This window comes from Pithys albifrons, chromosome 21 (genome assembly GCF_047495875.1).
Source record: "Pithys albifrons albifrons isolate INPA30051 chromosome 21, PitAlb_v1, whole genome shotgun sequence".
NCBI lineage: Eukaryota > Metazoa > Chordata > Aves > Passeriformes > Thamnophilidae > Pithys > Pithys albifrons.
The window spans coordinates 3,672,706-3,686,764 of NC_092478.1; the positions used below are offsets into that span (position 1 = coordinate 3,672,706).

Here is a 14,059-nt window from a genome sequence, read left to right on the forward strand (position 1 = left end):
TCATTTTACTACACACGCGAGCACTTCCCTTTTTCTACTCCATGGCTGATGTTTTCACGTTTTCAGGTCACAGAGTACCTGCATTTTGTCTTAACAAAGAACAACCCTTCGAATCTCCCTTTGAAGTGCTTTGTATTCTCAACGAGCTCGTACTGCCGGGAACAACCACAACATGGCAGAGTATTTTTTGGAATTCACAGCACCACCTACCAATACAGCTCCTACTGCTACACTCAGCCACCCCAGCGAGACAGACCGTGAGGCAGATCCCACCTTCACCAACATGTTGTTTGCTGTTTATGGATTTCACCTACAAACTCGGCATTCCTACACAATGCAGAGCATGAATAATTCAGCACGAGTAAGGATGGCGTCTTAAGGAGGCAGGAAGAGGCCACACAACCTGAATTTGTTCAATCACCAAGACAAACTTGAGTCCATCTTCCTCACAGCTGAAAGAAGCGTGTTCTCATGCAGCAACACCTGCTCTATTTAATGCAGAATAGGACTTAATCCAAAAGCCTGACAAGCTCAGAGGCAGAACATCTTTATTTGTGAGACTTTCAGTTCTTCTCTGTCCATAAAAACCACCATATTGTTACAGCTTGTCCCACAACACATTATCCACAGGGTTTGCCTGCCCTGAGGGGGATCCAAGGGAAGCAATGCTCATCACTCATCTCTCCACAGGAAAAATGCCAGCTGCAGAACATCCACCCTGCATCTGAAGCACTCAGGAATAAAACACTGCCACAACTTGTGCTGAAGAACCTGCCTCTGTGGGAACTGAGCAGAAAACAGTTCCATGCAGACCTCTAACCTGGGGGAGGGCAGCTGGGATATGGACCTTGCAGGTCAGAAGTTATCCAGCTCTAAAGTCTTTGGGTATGTACAGGGGAACTAAACACAAACATCACTTGCATTTGATCACATCTGCTTCCCAGCCACCACGGGAATACCACTGAGAAGCCATTACATAAAGCCAGCTCAGACAAAATGCAGGATTTCTGGCAGCACTGTTCAACAAAGGCTAAATCTAAAAAGAGATTCTCCCTTTTTACTGTTTTTGCTTAAAATAATTTGGCATTAACCAAGGCTTAAGAAGAAGTAGCACCACATTCTGGATGCAAGGCTCTGGGATGAGCATGTCTGAAAGCCAGCAGGCACTTCTAATTAAAGATGGACTGAAAAGACAACAACCAAAGTTACAAGTAAAACCACCACTGCATATGCTTTTCATTTAAGCACCAGTAAGTAAATGTATATATAGATGTTATGATTCCTCCTGGGGAATCCAAAGTGCAAAGCAGAGAGCTCAAGCAGAGAGAAAGGCAGGTGTCATGACATGAAGCTGAACACAAGCGGAACAATTCCATTCCAAGCCTTTTTGCCACAGGATTTGGAGGCTTTACAGACATAATCTTTGGGAAAACACATTGTTCCAATCCAAAAGCAAAAAGTAAGTGACATGCAGCTAACACCTTTTCTGTACTTTCATGTGTGCCAAATCACTCGATCTCTTTGTCCTTTCCTGCAGCCCTGCAAGCATCTCTTTATTTTACTGAAATCCTCTCTCAAAAACAAAAAATAGAAGACAGAACAATCCAACACATCCCTTTTATTAATTTAAAAAACATGGAAGAAAAGCAATAGGGAAAAGTTTTAGCAATAAAAAAGGGATCCCGATTAAAAATCTATAGAACTTGTCTAGCAACATAAACTGGTTTCTTTGGGTTAGAGATGACCCCATACAAAACCCCAAATTCAGAACACTCACAGTGCAGGAGAGTCTGGCTACAGACCACTTTTCTACTTTAGGTTGAACTCTTCCCTTAGATTCATGTATCCCACTGCTACCAGCTCCGACATAAGTAGAATACGTAGCCTTCACAGTAATATTTCCCTTAAATGGTAATGGATATGTTTTAGCTTTCAGACAGAAAAACACTCTGGGCCATTTTAGAAAGAACTCTAGGGTCACAGAGACTTATGGCTGACTCTTTAGAGCAAACTTAGAGCAGACTGCACAGCAGTTATACAAGCAATCAAGAAAAAAATCTCTTATTTGGCATTTCTCTATCATTATCTCTCGGGCCTGTGACGTGAAGGCCATTCCTCGTTAAGCAGATGTAACGTACGGCCAATGGGTTCTGCTTGGCTGAGATGAAAGGCTTTCATGCTCCTGGATATAAAGCAATGAACAGTGTTTCCAGCTGTCCCTGAAAGGCCTCATCCTCTTCCCATCACAAAGCTTGGCTCTTCAGCGTCATCTTCCTTCTCTTCCTCCTCCTTGCTATCCTCTTCGTCATCCTCGCTGCTGACCTGCTCTTGAGATTGATCAGGTTCTACAAACACAAAGAGCATCAATCCATAAGGTGCTCCCACCTGCCTTCCTTGTCAAGCATTTCACAACAAAACAGTCTCAGGTGCTAAGGAAACGTGTACTAGGTCATGCTAATTACCATGGATGGGTAACATACTCCCTTGTGTTTTCCTTGTTAAACATCTCACAACTAGACTGGCACAGATTTTCAGGAAACATGTATCAAGTTATATCAATTCTACCAAGCAACAGGGAGCTCAGAATATCAAATTCTCCCTTGGAGAAATATTCCCTTACCTCCAATGTTACCAAGTGCATCAACTCCACCTCCTACAGAACATTATTTCTTCAAACAGAGGTAATCAAACACTGAGGTGATGGATTAGCTCATTCCCAATCTCACCTCTGCAGGTTGGCATGAGCTTTCAAGGATCACAGAGCACTGTTACAGAACCCTGGGAAGCCATGGACAAGACTGAGTATATTCCTATACCTATCCAAGTTCACAGAAACTCCACAAGGTGCCCTAAACTTTTACAGCCTGTTTGCCATACTGCAAGTACAGGAACTCATTAAGATATGCCTAAAATTAACAAGGGTCACAGAAAACTCGTGAAATCTGCTAAAAGATAAGAAAACACTTACTAGGAATTAAACAACCAGTCATGAAAATGAGGTACAGCATAAAGTGGGACTGGAATCTAACTTGTTCTGCTCTTTAGTGTTCCTGAGGCCCAGTCACGCTGAGCTCATGTCCTGACAAGCAGGATTTAGGACTGGTGGTCTGATGCCACCGCGTGGTGAAGTTCTGAACTTCCATTTTTTATTAGGGGTTTGTATAATTATGCAACTTTAACAGCTGACCTGATTCACTGCCAGCCCTTACTGTTAATGTATTTACTACAGCAAAGGTGGAAGATGGAAATTCAGAGGTTTTATTTATTCACCCAAATCAGAAGATAAATGTTTGCCTACCCCATACAATGAATATACTTCAATTAATTTGGAAAAACTCTTAGATCTCAACCCAGGGCAGACAAAACTAGAAACAGAAAAGGCTGTTCTCAGTAGGCTAAAAATGGCTGTCAGGGGCTTCTATCTCCCCTGATATTATCATCATTAGTAGTACTACTATTATTATTATTTTACATAGAGAAGCATAAACTGTGAAGAGTTAAGAGCTGTTATAAAAGCAGGAGGGGTTGCATTCTGTGCTTCAGGAACTTGTGCCAAACAAAACCACTCCAGCCCCACAACTGGTACACGGCAGTGCCAGTCCCTGATCCGGCTCTCCTCTCTCCCAGCCACTCCCTAAAGGGATGGGTATTCTGTTCTGTTCACACAAAATGAACAAAAGTATGTTGACTCATACTGAAATCCTCCTCCTAGTTACAATTCATAAATGAGTAGCTTAAAAAAAAACAGAAAGAAAACAAAGCACCAAAAAAAATCTACTGTGCTACATTCACTTGCTGTCACAAGTAAAATTAACCTAACAAGTAATTTGTCCTCCTGTGTTTACATGGGAGGCTGGCAGTGGTTCAGCTGAAACAGATCCAATTCTGAAAAGCAAAGCAGAATTAAGGTAGAACTGACAGACAAGTCACTGTTCCAGCAGAAACACCAGAAACTGCTGTAACTTTAAGAATTACTGCAGTGAGTGTGCTAATCCACAAAGGACAACTATTTGAAAGAGTAAGCTAAAATATACCCACTGAAAAGAAGCAACAATATGCAAAAGTTTGAGCAAACAGCTACACTGACATTGCTGAACATTAATTTTCAGGACTGCAGGAGAACAGAGGCATCAGGTTTTCCATGTTTATTTCTATGCAAATAAAATAGTCGTGTGGAACAGATGGCATCAAGGTGGCTCCATTTCTTACACACCAAATTGTAACTCAGTTTCTTGCTGCCCAAGCTGTGCAGTTTTTTCCACATGTTTTCTCCATACACATTCAAAATATACATAAAAAAGCACAGCCTTGAACAATACTGGCTTTTTTGAGCAGATGATGTTCTAAATCTGCAGTTTGTAAGAATAGCTGGGGCAAAACATCCACAAACAACCAAATCGGATTCCAATGTTTGCTGTCCAAAGTTTCCCCTAATACAGGGAAAATATTCACAAACAGCCAAGGTATTTGTAAGATTAAATCTCAACATAGATGGCTTTCAAAGAGGATTTTGAAACATTAGCTAAAATAACAAGATTAAGGCTCAGGCTTCAATCCATGTATTGAGATTGCTTGGGGTGGGGGGTGGAACAAACCCCTCTAGGCTTCAATTAGGGAACAGAACTGAGTCTTGAGAAAAGAAAACTAAATTTCACTGACCTTTTTCTTGCTTCTTTTGTTCAAGTTTATTTTTCTTAGCCTGCAGTTTCTTCTCTTTTAACTTCTGGCTGTAAAGCAAAGAAAAAACCACTTCTGACAAATCCTCCATTGTAAAGCTTCTGCACATTCATACACTAAAAAAGATATATTGGAAAAGCTGATTTCAGAAGAGAAGTTCAATTTAAATTTGGCCTTAACTGAAAATGCATCAAAAGTAAACTTGCACATGATCAACAGAAACTTTCCTATGTTGTTTTTAGTCTAATGGATTTTTTTAGTCTTCCATGACAGCACTGCAACCCAAGCTCTGTGATACACAAGATCTCCAAGAACACAGATAGAACAAAAAGAAATTGCCCCTACATTTTATCTACCTAATCTAATTTACAAAAAGAGAAAATTGTGTCAAAACCCAGACTGCTGGAACTGAACACTGGGGGGAAAATATCACCAGTAACATATACTTTAATAAAAAAAATAAAAAAATTAGTGCAGTATGCTTTGACCTTCCTTTTTGGCTGCACTTCCTCAGGATATTGGATGCTTGGAGTTCTGTTTGCCCAGCAAAGGCAACCAGGCAAGTTAATGTCAAACACAAGCAGAGCAGCCTGGGGTTCATGTTCCTCTCACCACCAATAAACAAATTCTCTTGAAACAGAGATCCAGGTAGTGTTAGGTCAGGACAGAAGAGAAGGGTGGTGAAGGAAATCAGAGGGGCCCCCACAGGGCAAAGCCACTTGGGTCCTACACCCTTAGACTGTAGAAGGGGGACAGGGAGGTGTTAGTGTTTAGGCAGCATCTGCTGTTGAACAGTTGTTCTCCCTCTCAGCCAGGGAAGAGGCAGCAGGCCAGATCTGACTTGCTGGCCATCTGTTGGACTGCATTAAATTAAACTAAGATGGCAACAGTGTTTGTGTTGTGCACTTTTGTGTTAATATTGCCAGTGAGTCACTTTGCACAGGCCTTTCCACAGCAATTCTCAGCCACAGGATGCAAAGCAGCAAGGGAGAGGCTGCTCAGGGTCAGACACTGTAAAAGAGCCAATCCACAATATCCTGCTATTCCTGAAATGTATGGTGGATAAAAACAGTGGGATTTAAATGCCTGTATCACTGCACTACAATGTTCACGCTATTTCTTGAGAGCATCAGTCTTGCAACTGTTTCACTGTGTCTAGCATTTAAGATAAGGTGGATTTAATATTTAATATTTCCACCTAACTTACTAGACTCGACCTGCCAGCCATTTCAATGAGGTGCCCTGCCCATTAAGCAGCAAGTGATTCAGATATTAATTTAAGCCAGATATACACACAAACCTTTCCTGACATTGTTACAACAAATATGCAGTAAGGCACGTTGCAGTCAAGACCACGGTGTCAGCAAAAGCAGCTCAACCAGTCCAAAGTTACCCTGCCACTGATGGCAGAGAAGAAACCATGTCAGCAAAGCTTGTCAGGTTGACAGCTACCTCTAAAAACCAAATAATGACACTGACAAATTTAATTTCCAAGGCCAGACTTCCCAGCTGATAGATGCAGACACAGAATGACAGCATTTATCCAAAACATGCAGCTACAGATGAGGCACAGGGTGTGAGGGTTTCCATGTCAAGCCTCCTGGGAAAAATCTGCCCTTACCGCTTCCTTCTGCGTTTTGCTGTTTGCTCTTCTGCAACCATCTTATTCCTCTCCAGTTTCTTCTGGAATTCCTCATCTAGTCTTTGCTGTAATTGATCACATGTCATACTTTGGTCACAATCTAAATTAAAATACTTCTTTGAAAAGTCATGTCCTTTTAGGGAGAAATCTCTTAGCAAAATACAGAAGGGAGCTCTGCCAGATTTTGTCTGGTTTCTTTATACAAAGCCATGTCTGAGGGACGACTCCTGCACAGACAGCACTTTTCACCTGCAGCCTGAGCCAAACATTGAAACCTTCAGAGGGAAGAGTCCTCACCAGAACAGGTGAGGAAGGCTGGGCTTCTGCCTTAATGAATGTTTCAGTAAAAGTAAATGAATAATTGGAGACATAAACATTAACCTGTGGATCAAAGGACTCATCTTGGCCAAGAGAGAGAATAACAATAATGTGCTCTGAGAGAGGGGCCACTCAACTCAACCAAGACTTAAAAGAAACATCTCAACTCTGTGCACATGCACTAGCCTTGATTCTGTCTGTGCAAGACAGTGACAATATCAGGGATTTCTAGTTTTTAAAGCATTTTTCAAGCCAACCTGAGAACACACACATTGACGTGTTGTACTGTGTGCTGGGACCCCAGGGAACACCAGAGATGGAGCATGTCTGACACAAAGCACCAAATGTTTCGGTACTGACACAGACGCCACGTATCACACACTCCTACAGATTCCTCTGACAAGGGGTGGCTCTGAATGGAACCATTTGTGCATGACTTTCAAAGAAAACACAGATTTGCAATGAACACCAAATATTGGGGGGTGAGGGGAATTATAAAGAGTTGTGCTGACCTTCTCAGCCATGGCATCCATGAAATCTTGCCTCTGGTACTCTCGCCGCCGGAGATGCCGGTACACGTGGAATTCCCCACTCCCAGCTCCAGCACTGGAACCTACAACAGAGAAGAGTTAATGCATTCTTAAGGAAAGAAAGCATATTTGGTGCTCACAAATGTCTACAGCTAGATGCTGAGGGATGGGATGCATGAAAGGGTGCTGTAAGATGAAAATCCACCAGCACCACAAAGTGTGTCACAGTTTTATATAAGCTCAAACCACTCAGAACTAAAAGCCAAAGTGAGCTGCAAACCCACACACTTGTGGATCACTGCAGGTCCTACTGCTTGATTACTCCTCTGGAGAGCCCAGTCTTAGCACATCAAGACAGGCAAAGAATTAGAGATCAAATGCACTCCCCATTCTCTTATAGGCAGAGGTGAGTGAAAACGTCCTGCTGAGACTGAATCTGACTGATCTTCAGCATCTCATACAAAAAATAAAGGTCAACAGAAAGGAGATAAACCCCATCATGCTGTACTTTCCCACACCAGACAGATACCACTGACAGCTTCTGACTGTTTCTTCATAAATGAAATCCCTACAGCTCTCTCTTCCTGGCATCAGCCTGCATGTTGAAGTCTCACAGGAGCTTTCAGCTTCACTCTCCATTCTCTTCCTCTGTCTCCTGAACCACTTCTCAAGGCAAAGCACAGGAATACAAGTCTCAGAGAAGACACCTAATTAAAACACAGCAGCTGGGACCAACAGGGGTGCTCTTGATCCCAGCAGAATCCCAGTACATCAGGTGCTCCCAGAAAAACAAGACAATTCGACTCAAGCACACAGCAAAGCTATTTGAGAGAACCATGAGGGAATTACAATAAACAGAAGAGTTTATTCTGAAGTGTATGAAATCTTCAGCCCAAGATTAATTATTCTGAAATAAGAACAAGTCAACCTCGAGAAAGGATGAAGGTCCCAAAGAAAGACAGAACTTCTACATGCAGACACAGTTTATACCAGAACTACTCTATTTGATCCCTGCAGGTAAAAATAAAGTGCATGCAGAACCCTTGGGTCAGGGCCCTTGCATGGCTGCCAGCCTGACCACACAGAACCACACCTGCTGCTTCTCACAGCCTGAGATCCAGGCTCAAAGCAGCCAGGAGAAGGACTTTTTAACTGTAAACTTCCAGAGCACTCTCAGATCCGTGGAAAAGACAGATTTACTTATCATCATTTACTTGTCATCACCAGAGCAGCAGCTTATTGCACTGCAGGCAGCCCACGTGCTGCAGTGCCACAGGCTTTGTTCACTTTGCATTCTGACTACCAGCAGAAAAGTGGAACCTGAGATCCAAAATAAAACTTGAAAAAGCAACTCTCGAAGCACATTTCACACCTCTTTTCCCCAGCAAAATGAGCAACAGAAAACCATCTCTGTCCTCCCCTGTCAAACACTTTTCTAAGTTAGATGTGGCTGACCCCAGAGTTATCTGAAGAGCAGAATCTTTACCCATCACATCTCTAACGAACTCCGGGGGAGGCCGTGGTGCCCATTCATTCAGTTTTTCAGGAATTGGTACAGTCTTTTCCTGCAAGAACAAACCAACCAGCCATCAGTATCTTCTAGGAGCAAAGTCTGCAATTTTAACACATTGTTGAAAGGCGGGATATGTCTGACAAGAGCCTCTTCCATCAGCTGACAGATCTCAGAAGGAGCACAGCTGCAGCCATTTCTTCATGCACAGGGATCAGGAGCAGGCAGAAGAGGAGAATCAGAAGGAATCCTCTCTGTCCCTCACATTCAGGCCTGCAGGTCAACAAACCCCAGGAGGATTAGGAGTGTGTGTGCTTCTTTTCAGTGTGGGAACTAGGTGGAGGAATGTCAGCACCTCCAAGCACTCGCGGGAACTGAGTCTACTCCCACTACCAGTAGCCTGGGAAGTGATGAAAGGCATTTGTGCACCTTCCATGCCAGATCTAGAGGACAGGGAAGAGCAGGGGAGGGAGAACACATGGTGCAAGGTCAGAGGAAGAATGCAGTGCAGGGACACTCAGGCTGCTCCAGCACACACAGTGCAGGGGGGAGAGTCTCCTCCTGGCAAACACCACCTTAGGAAGGGACCAAAACACCCAGACAGAGGAACGGGGGTCACACTCCCCTGCTTTAAAAGCAGCGGGCAGAGCACTGAGGGGCCCAGTTCTGCCCCTGGGTTCCCAGAGAAGGGTCTCTCCCCTCACAGAGCCTCAGAAAAGGTCCTTTGCTCTCATGGCAACCCAGCGCCTCTGTGTGTGTGTGGGGGGTCGGTCCCTTTCCCCTGGAGGACCCGGGGAGGAGGACGGGGAAGGCGATCTGTCCATCTGTCTCCCCTCATGGAATCGTGAAGGAGGAAGCGGCGGTCAGACCCCTCTCTCCTCACAGACGCCGGGAACGGGGTGTCGTTCCCTCTTTCTTCACGGTCCCGGGAGACGCAGTGGGGGTCTCGGCGTCCCTGAGGGATTGGGTATGGGGGTCCCGGTGTCCCTCACGGATCCCACGGATGCGGTGGGGGGGTCCCGGTGTCCCTCTGCCCATACGGACTCCAGGGATGGGGTGGGGAGTCTGGATGTCCCTGAGGGATGGGGTGGGGGCGGTCCTGGTGTCCCTCAGCCCTCCCGGACCCCGGGGATGGAGTGGGGCGGGGGTCCTGTTTTCCCTCTGCCCTCCCGGCCCCTCCGCGTCCCGGCGGGTGCCCTCACCGGGTTCCTCATGAGTCGCTCGAGGCGGAGGCGCTGCTCCTCGGCCGCGCTGCGCGGGATGACGAGCGGCTGTGGCTCCTTGCGGGGCCGCGGCGGCCGCGGGGCCGAGGGCGCCGCCATGTTCCAGCCCTGGCCGCGCCCCGCCCCCCGTGACGTCAGAGCACGCGACGCGCGCGGCCCGTCATGGCGGGCCTGGCTGAGGGAGCGCGGCCTGAGGGACACGGGGCAGGGCAGGGCAGGGCCGGGCCGGGCCGGGCCGGGCCGGGCCGGCTCTTCGGGCCGCCAGCAGAAACACGGAATCACAGAATCACTAATTCAGTAGAGTTCTAAAACACCTCTGAGATCCCAGCCTGGGACCTAACACCACGTTGTCAACCAGACCAGAGCGCTAAGGGCCACGTCCTTTCCTTAGACGTCTCCAGGCATGGTGATTCCACCACTGCCCTGCGCAGCCCGTTGCAGTGTTTAACAACACCTTCTGTGAAGAAATTCTGATGTCGGTGCCCTGCGGCCTGAGTGGGGGCCAAAGGCACAAAGCCACAGAATGATGGTTTAGAGAATCTTGGAATTGTGTGGTTGGAATGTCCTCTGGAGATCATCCAGTCCAGTCCTAAGGCAGAGTCACGCAGAGCAGGTGACACAGGAACGCATCCAGGTGGGTTTGAAATGTCTCTGGAGAGGGAGATTCCATGGTCTCCCCGGGCAGCTCTTGCAGTGCTCTGCCCCCTCAGCAGGATTCTGTGAGGGCACAGTCACACCATGAGGGTTTGGGTCAGAAGGGACCCCTGGGGTCACCCATTCCAATGCCCAGCTCCAGCAGGGTCCCCTGGGCTGTGTCTGAAGGGCTTTTGAGCGAGCCCCCACACCCTCCCTATGCAATCTTTGGCAGTGCTTGATCACCCACCCAGTGAAGTTGTTCCTCACAGCATCACAGAAGGAGCTGGAAGGAACCTCAAAGCTTGTCTCATTCCAACTCCCTGCCATGGGCAGGGACACCTTCCACTGTCCCAATTTGTTCCAAGCCCTGTTCAACCTGGCCTTGGACACTTCTAGAGATGAGGCAGCCACAGCTTCTCTGGGCAACCTGTGCCAGGGCCTCGCCACCCTCACAGGGAAGAATTTCTTCTCAATATCCCATCTAACCCAGCCCTCTGTCAGCATGAAGCCATTCCCCCTTGTCCTGTCACTCTATGCCCTGGTAAAAAGTCCCCCTCCATCTTGTTGGCTCCCTTTGAGTACTGCAAGGCCACAATTAGGTCACCCTGAAGCCTTCCTTGTTTCCAGGCTGACCAATCCCAGTTCTCTCAGCCTTTCCTTGTAGGAGAGATGCTCCATCCCTCTAATCATCCTGGTGGCATCCCCTGGACTCACTCCAACAGGTCTGTATCTCGTGTTCAGGTGGAACAGCCTGTGCCCCAGTTGACTCTCATCCTACTGCTCAGCACCACTGAGAAGCCCCTGGCTCCATCCTCTGACACCCTCCTTCAGATACTCAGGGACACTCTCAGATACAAGTTGTCCCCTGCATCATTTCCCCCATGTCCCAGCTGTGTCCTGCTCCCTGCAAAGCTGCGTTTGCCGAGCTCTGATGTCCCCTGTCCCCCCAAGCACGTTCTCCAGGCTGCAGGAGTGCAGTCTGTCCCCGAGGAGACCCATTAGCGAGGCAGCTCCGGCATCTGCCACGCTCTATCCAAGCTCCGGGCTCAGCTGAGCTCCGAGGAGGGTGAAAATTCAGTGTGTTTTTCACCGGCACCCTCAGCCCTGCCAAATCCTTTCCCCGTGACGGTGTAAGCGATACGGGACTTCCCAGTGGCTCGGTGGCAGACTGCCTGCACCATCTGTTCGTGTCACTTCGGTAATTAACCAGCGCTGCCCGCGGGCTTTGTCTGCTGACAGTGATGAACGGCAGTGCCATTCCCCACGGCACAGCCTTGCCAGGCGCTGGGAGATGTGGGCAGGTAGCAGGCAGGGGGATGCTGCGCTGTTGTCTGCATTCGTATTCGTATCTGGGCTTTGCAGGAGCAGCGCTTGGACGAGCTGAGGGATTGTACACCCAAACCCACGCTTGCCTGACGGGGCTGGAGGAAGCCGTGAGCGGGGAAGAGGAGCTGGAGCTGGCTGCGATCAGGTTCCTCTGCAAGCCAAATTTCTTTTCAAGTCGCTGTGGCCCTACAGAAATGGCATGGCATGTGCTTGGGCTGTGTGTGCGTCAGAGAATTAGCTACTAAAGGTCAGCTGCAATGGAAGAGGGGCATAAGCCTTTGTGTAGTTTATGGAGATAAGCTGGAGCAGGGAAGTTGGGCTCTGGGTTTCAGACAGCTTCGTGCTGTGCATGTGGAGAGGGTGACAGAAAGGGGAACGGAGAGGTTGGGAATGGCTCCTTCTGAGATTTATGCTTCTTTTATATGACCTGAATTTATTAAGCCCCCACTCGCTTCCGTGGAGAAAATCGGAGCTGATCCTCAGGTTCAGCCCTGTGTTTACAAAAGACTTTTCAACCCTCACTGAGGTTGCTATGGAAATCACACTAGTTTGTGCCTCGTGTTTGTCTTACCAACCTGATTTGTAAAAGAATGGTGTGAATTTAGTGCTGGCTGAGTTCCCAGCTGGCCGCTGGTCCTGGAAGGCATCCTTGCAGTCTCAGCCCTGGCTGGAGCAATGCAAACAGCTTCCCCCATGTTGTCTGCCAGCTCCTCAGCTCCTGTGCCCGCGGCTCTCCCAGCCTTGGGTCCTCTTCAGCCCACCAGGACAGAAACCTTACAGTGCCAGGCTGAGCTCAGCCCTGCCAGGGAGACACCAGTGCCACTGCAGAGGCTGGGCAGGTACATGCCCTTGTCCCTGCTCAGTCACTGCAGAAAGCATTTTAGAAGCAGAACTGCAAATGGTTTGAGTTTTTACTCTCTGCTTAGTCCTGAGCACAGCACAGGCAGGTTTAGCTCACTAACCCCTAAGGTGCTACCCTGTTTCTTCCTCACGACCACCTCTCCAGACACACAGCTCCCAAAATCACAGGAGGGAGGCATCAGCTGCCTTCCAGTCCCGAGGAAGGCAGCATGGCAGCCCAAGGGCTGCAGGGAGCAGTTGGGCAGCTGGATTCACTTGCCCAAACCATGTCTTGTGCCAGTGACAGCTCACAGCCCTGGGAAACAAACAGGCAGCTGCCTGTCATCCAACAGAGCCCATGCAAACCGTGGGGAGAGAGGCCTGGAAGCATCTCACTCTCAACCTGCATGTCTAGGGAATCGATACAGACTCTTGATGTGTTATGCACATACTACTTTTAAAATATACCTGTCTAGGCTGGGGGGTGCAAGACTGTTATTGTGTGATTCAAAAATAGAAAGTATTTCATCAAAATACAAAGCCCATGAAATCAGTGCTGGGCCGGGATCTGGGCAAAACTGGGCTTATTGAGGTCAGGATATTTGCATTAGAACAGGGAAGTGTTTTCATAGGTCAGTGCAAACCAAACAACAAAACTCAGCTCCCTGATCTGTATCAAAGCTCACTTGTGTTTCTGAGCTTTCCTACCAAAGGGATCCTTCTGGAAGCACTGCAAGCCTTTGCTGAGACAGACCCTGCACGTCAGGCAGGAGCAGCTGTGGAGCTCCAACACCCACGTGAAATGTGGGCGGCTGCACTGCTGAAATCCCTTCCCATTTTTGTCCTGTTCGTCGTCTCTGCCAGGGCACAGCTCAGAGCCAGCATCCCCACAGACTAGTCCAGCATCCCTGCAGACCAGCCCTGTTCCAGCCCTGGGCAGAGGGCACTGCTGGCATGGAATCCAGCCCAGCCCACACACTGAGGATGCTTCCCCTGGTTTCACTATCACGTCTCCCTGTTAAGATGCAAAGGGCTGTTGCATCCTGTCCCTGCCTCACAGGAATCCTATGAAAGGAAAGGAAGGGATGTTTTCCAGCAAGGCTGATACTGTAATTAGTCAATTTGCTAATAAGGTGAGGTGTGAATGGTTTAGGTTTAGGCATGAGGAGCAGCTGTCCTGCAGGCACATCCCTCAGTGCCAGGCTTGAGGGCAACAAAGTCATCCATAAGGAGAGGCTGTCACCTCCCCAGCTGCCCAGCTCCTGATGAATGAGCTCTCCAGGAGCAGTGCACAGGCTCTGGAGCGTTTTGGGGAGGGAGTACTTTTGTGAATGGATCATGACACAACTGTGGCCTG

At 47.8% G+C, this 14,059-nt stretch overlaps 1 protein-coding gene across 1 annotated transcript; it reads right to left on the bottom strand.

Moving 5' to 3' along the window:
- Positions 1-1,603: 1,603 nt before the first annotated feature.
- Positions 1,604-10,021, bottom strand: PRKRIP1 (PRKR interacting protein 1). Its single transcript, XM_071575203.1, has 6 exons — positions 9,880-10,021; positions 8,654-8,732; positions 7,150-7,250; positions 6,299-6,384; positions 4,660-4,727; positions 1,604-2,345 (listed from the first exon to the last, which is right to left on the bottom strand). Exons 1-6 carry the CDS (start codon positions 9,997-9,999, stop codon positions 2,230-2,232), a joined length of 570 nt encoding a protein of 189 aa, XP_071431304.1. The 5' UTR covers positions 10,000-10,021; the 3' UTR covers positions 1,604-2,229.
- Positions 10,022-14,059: the final 4,038 nt, after the last annotated feature.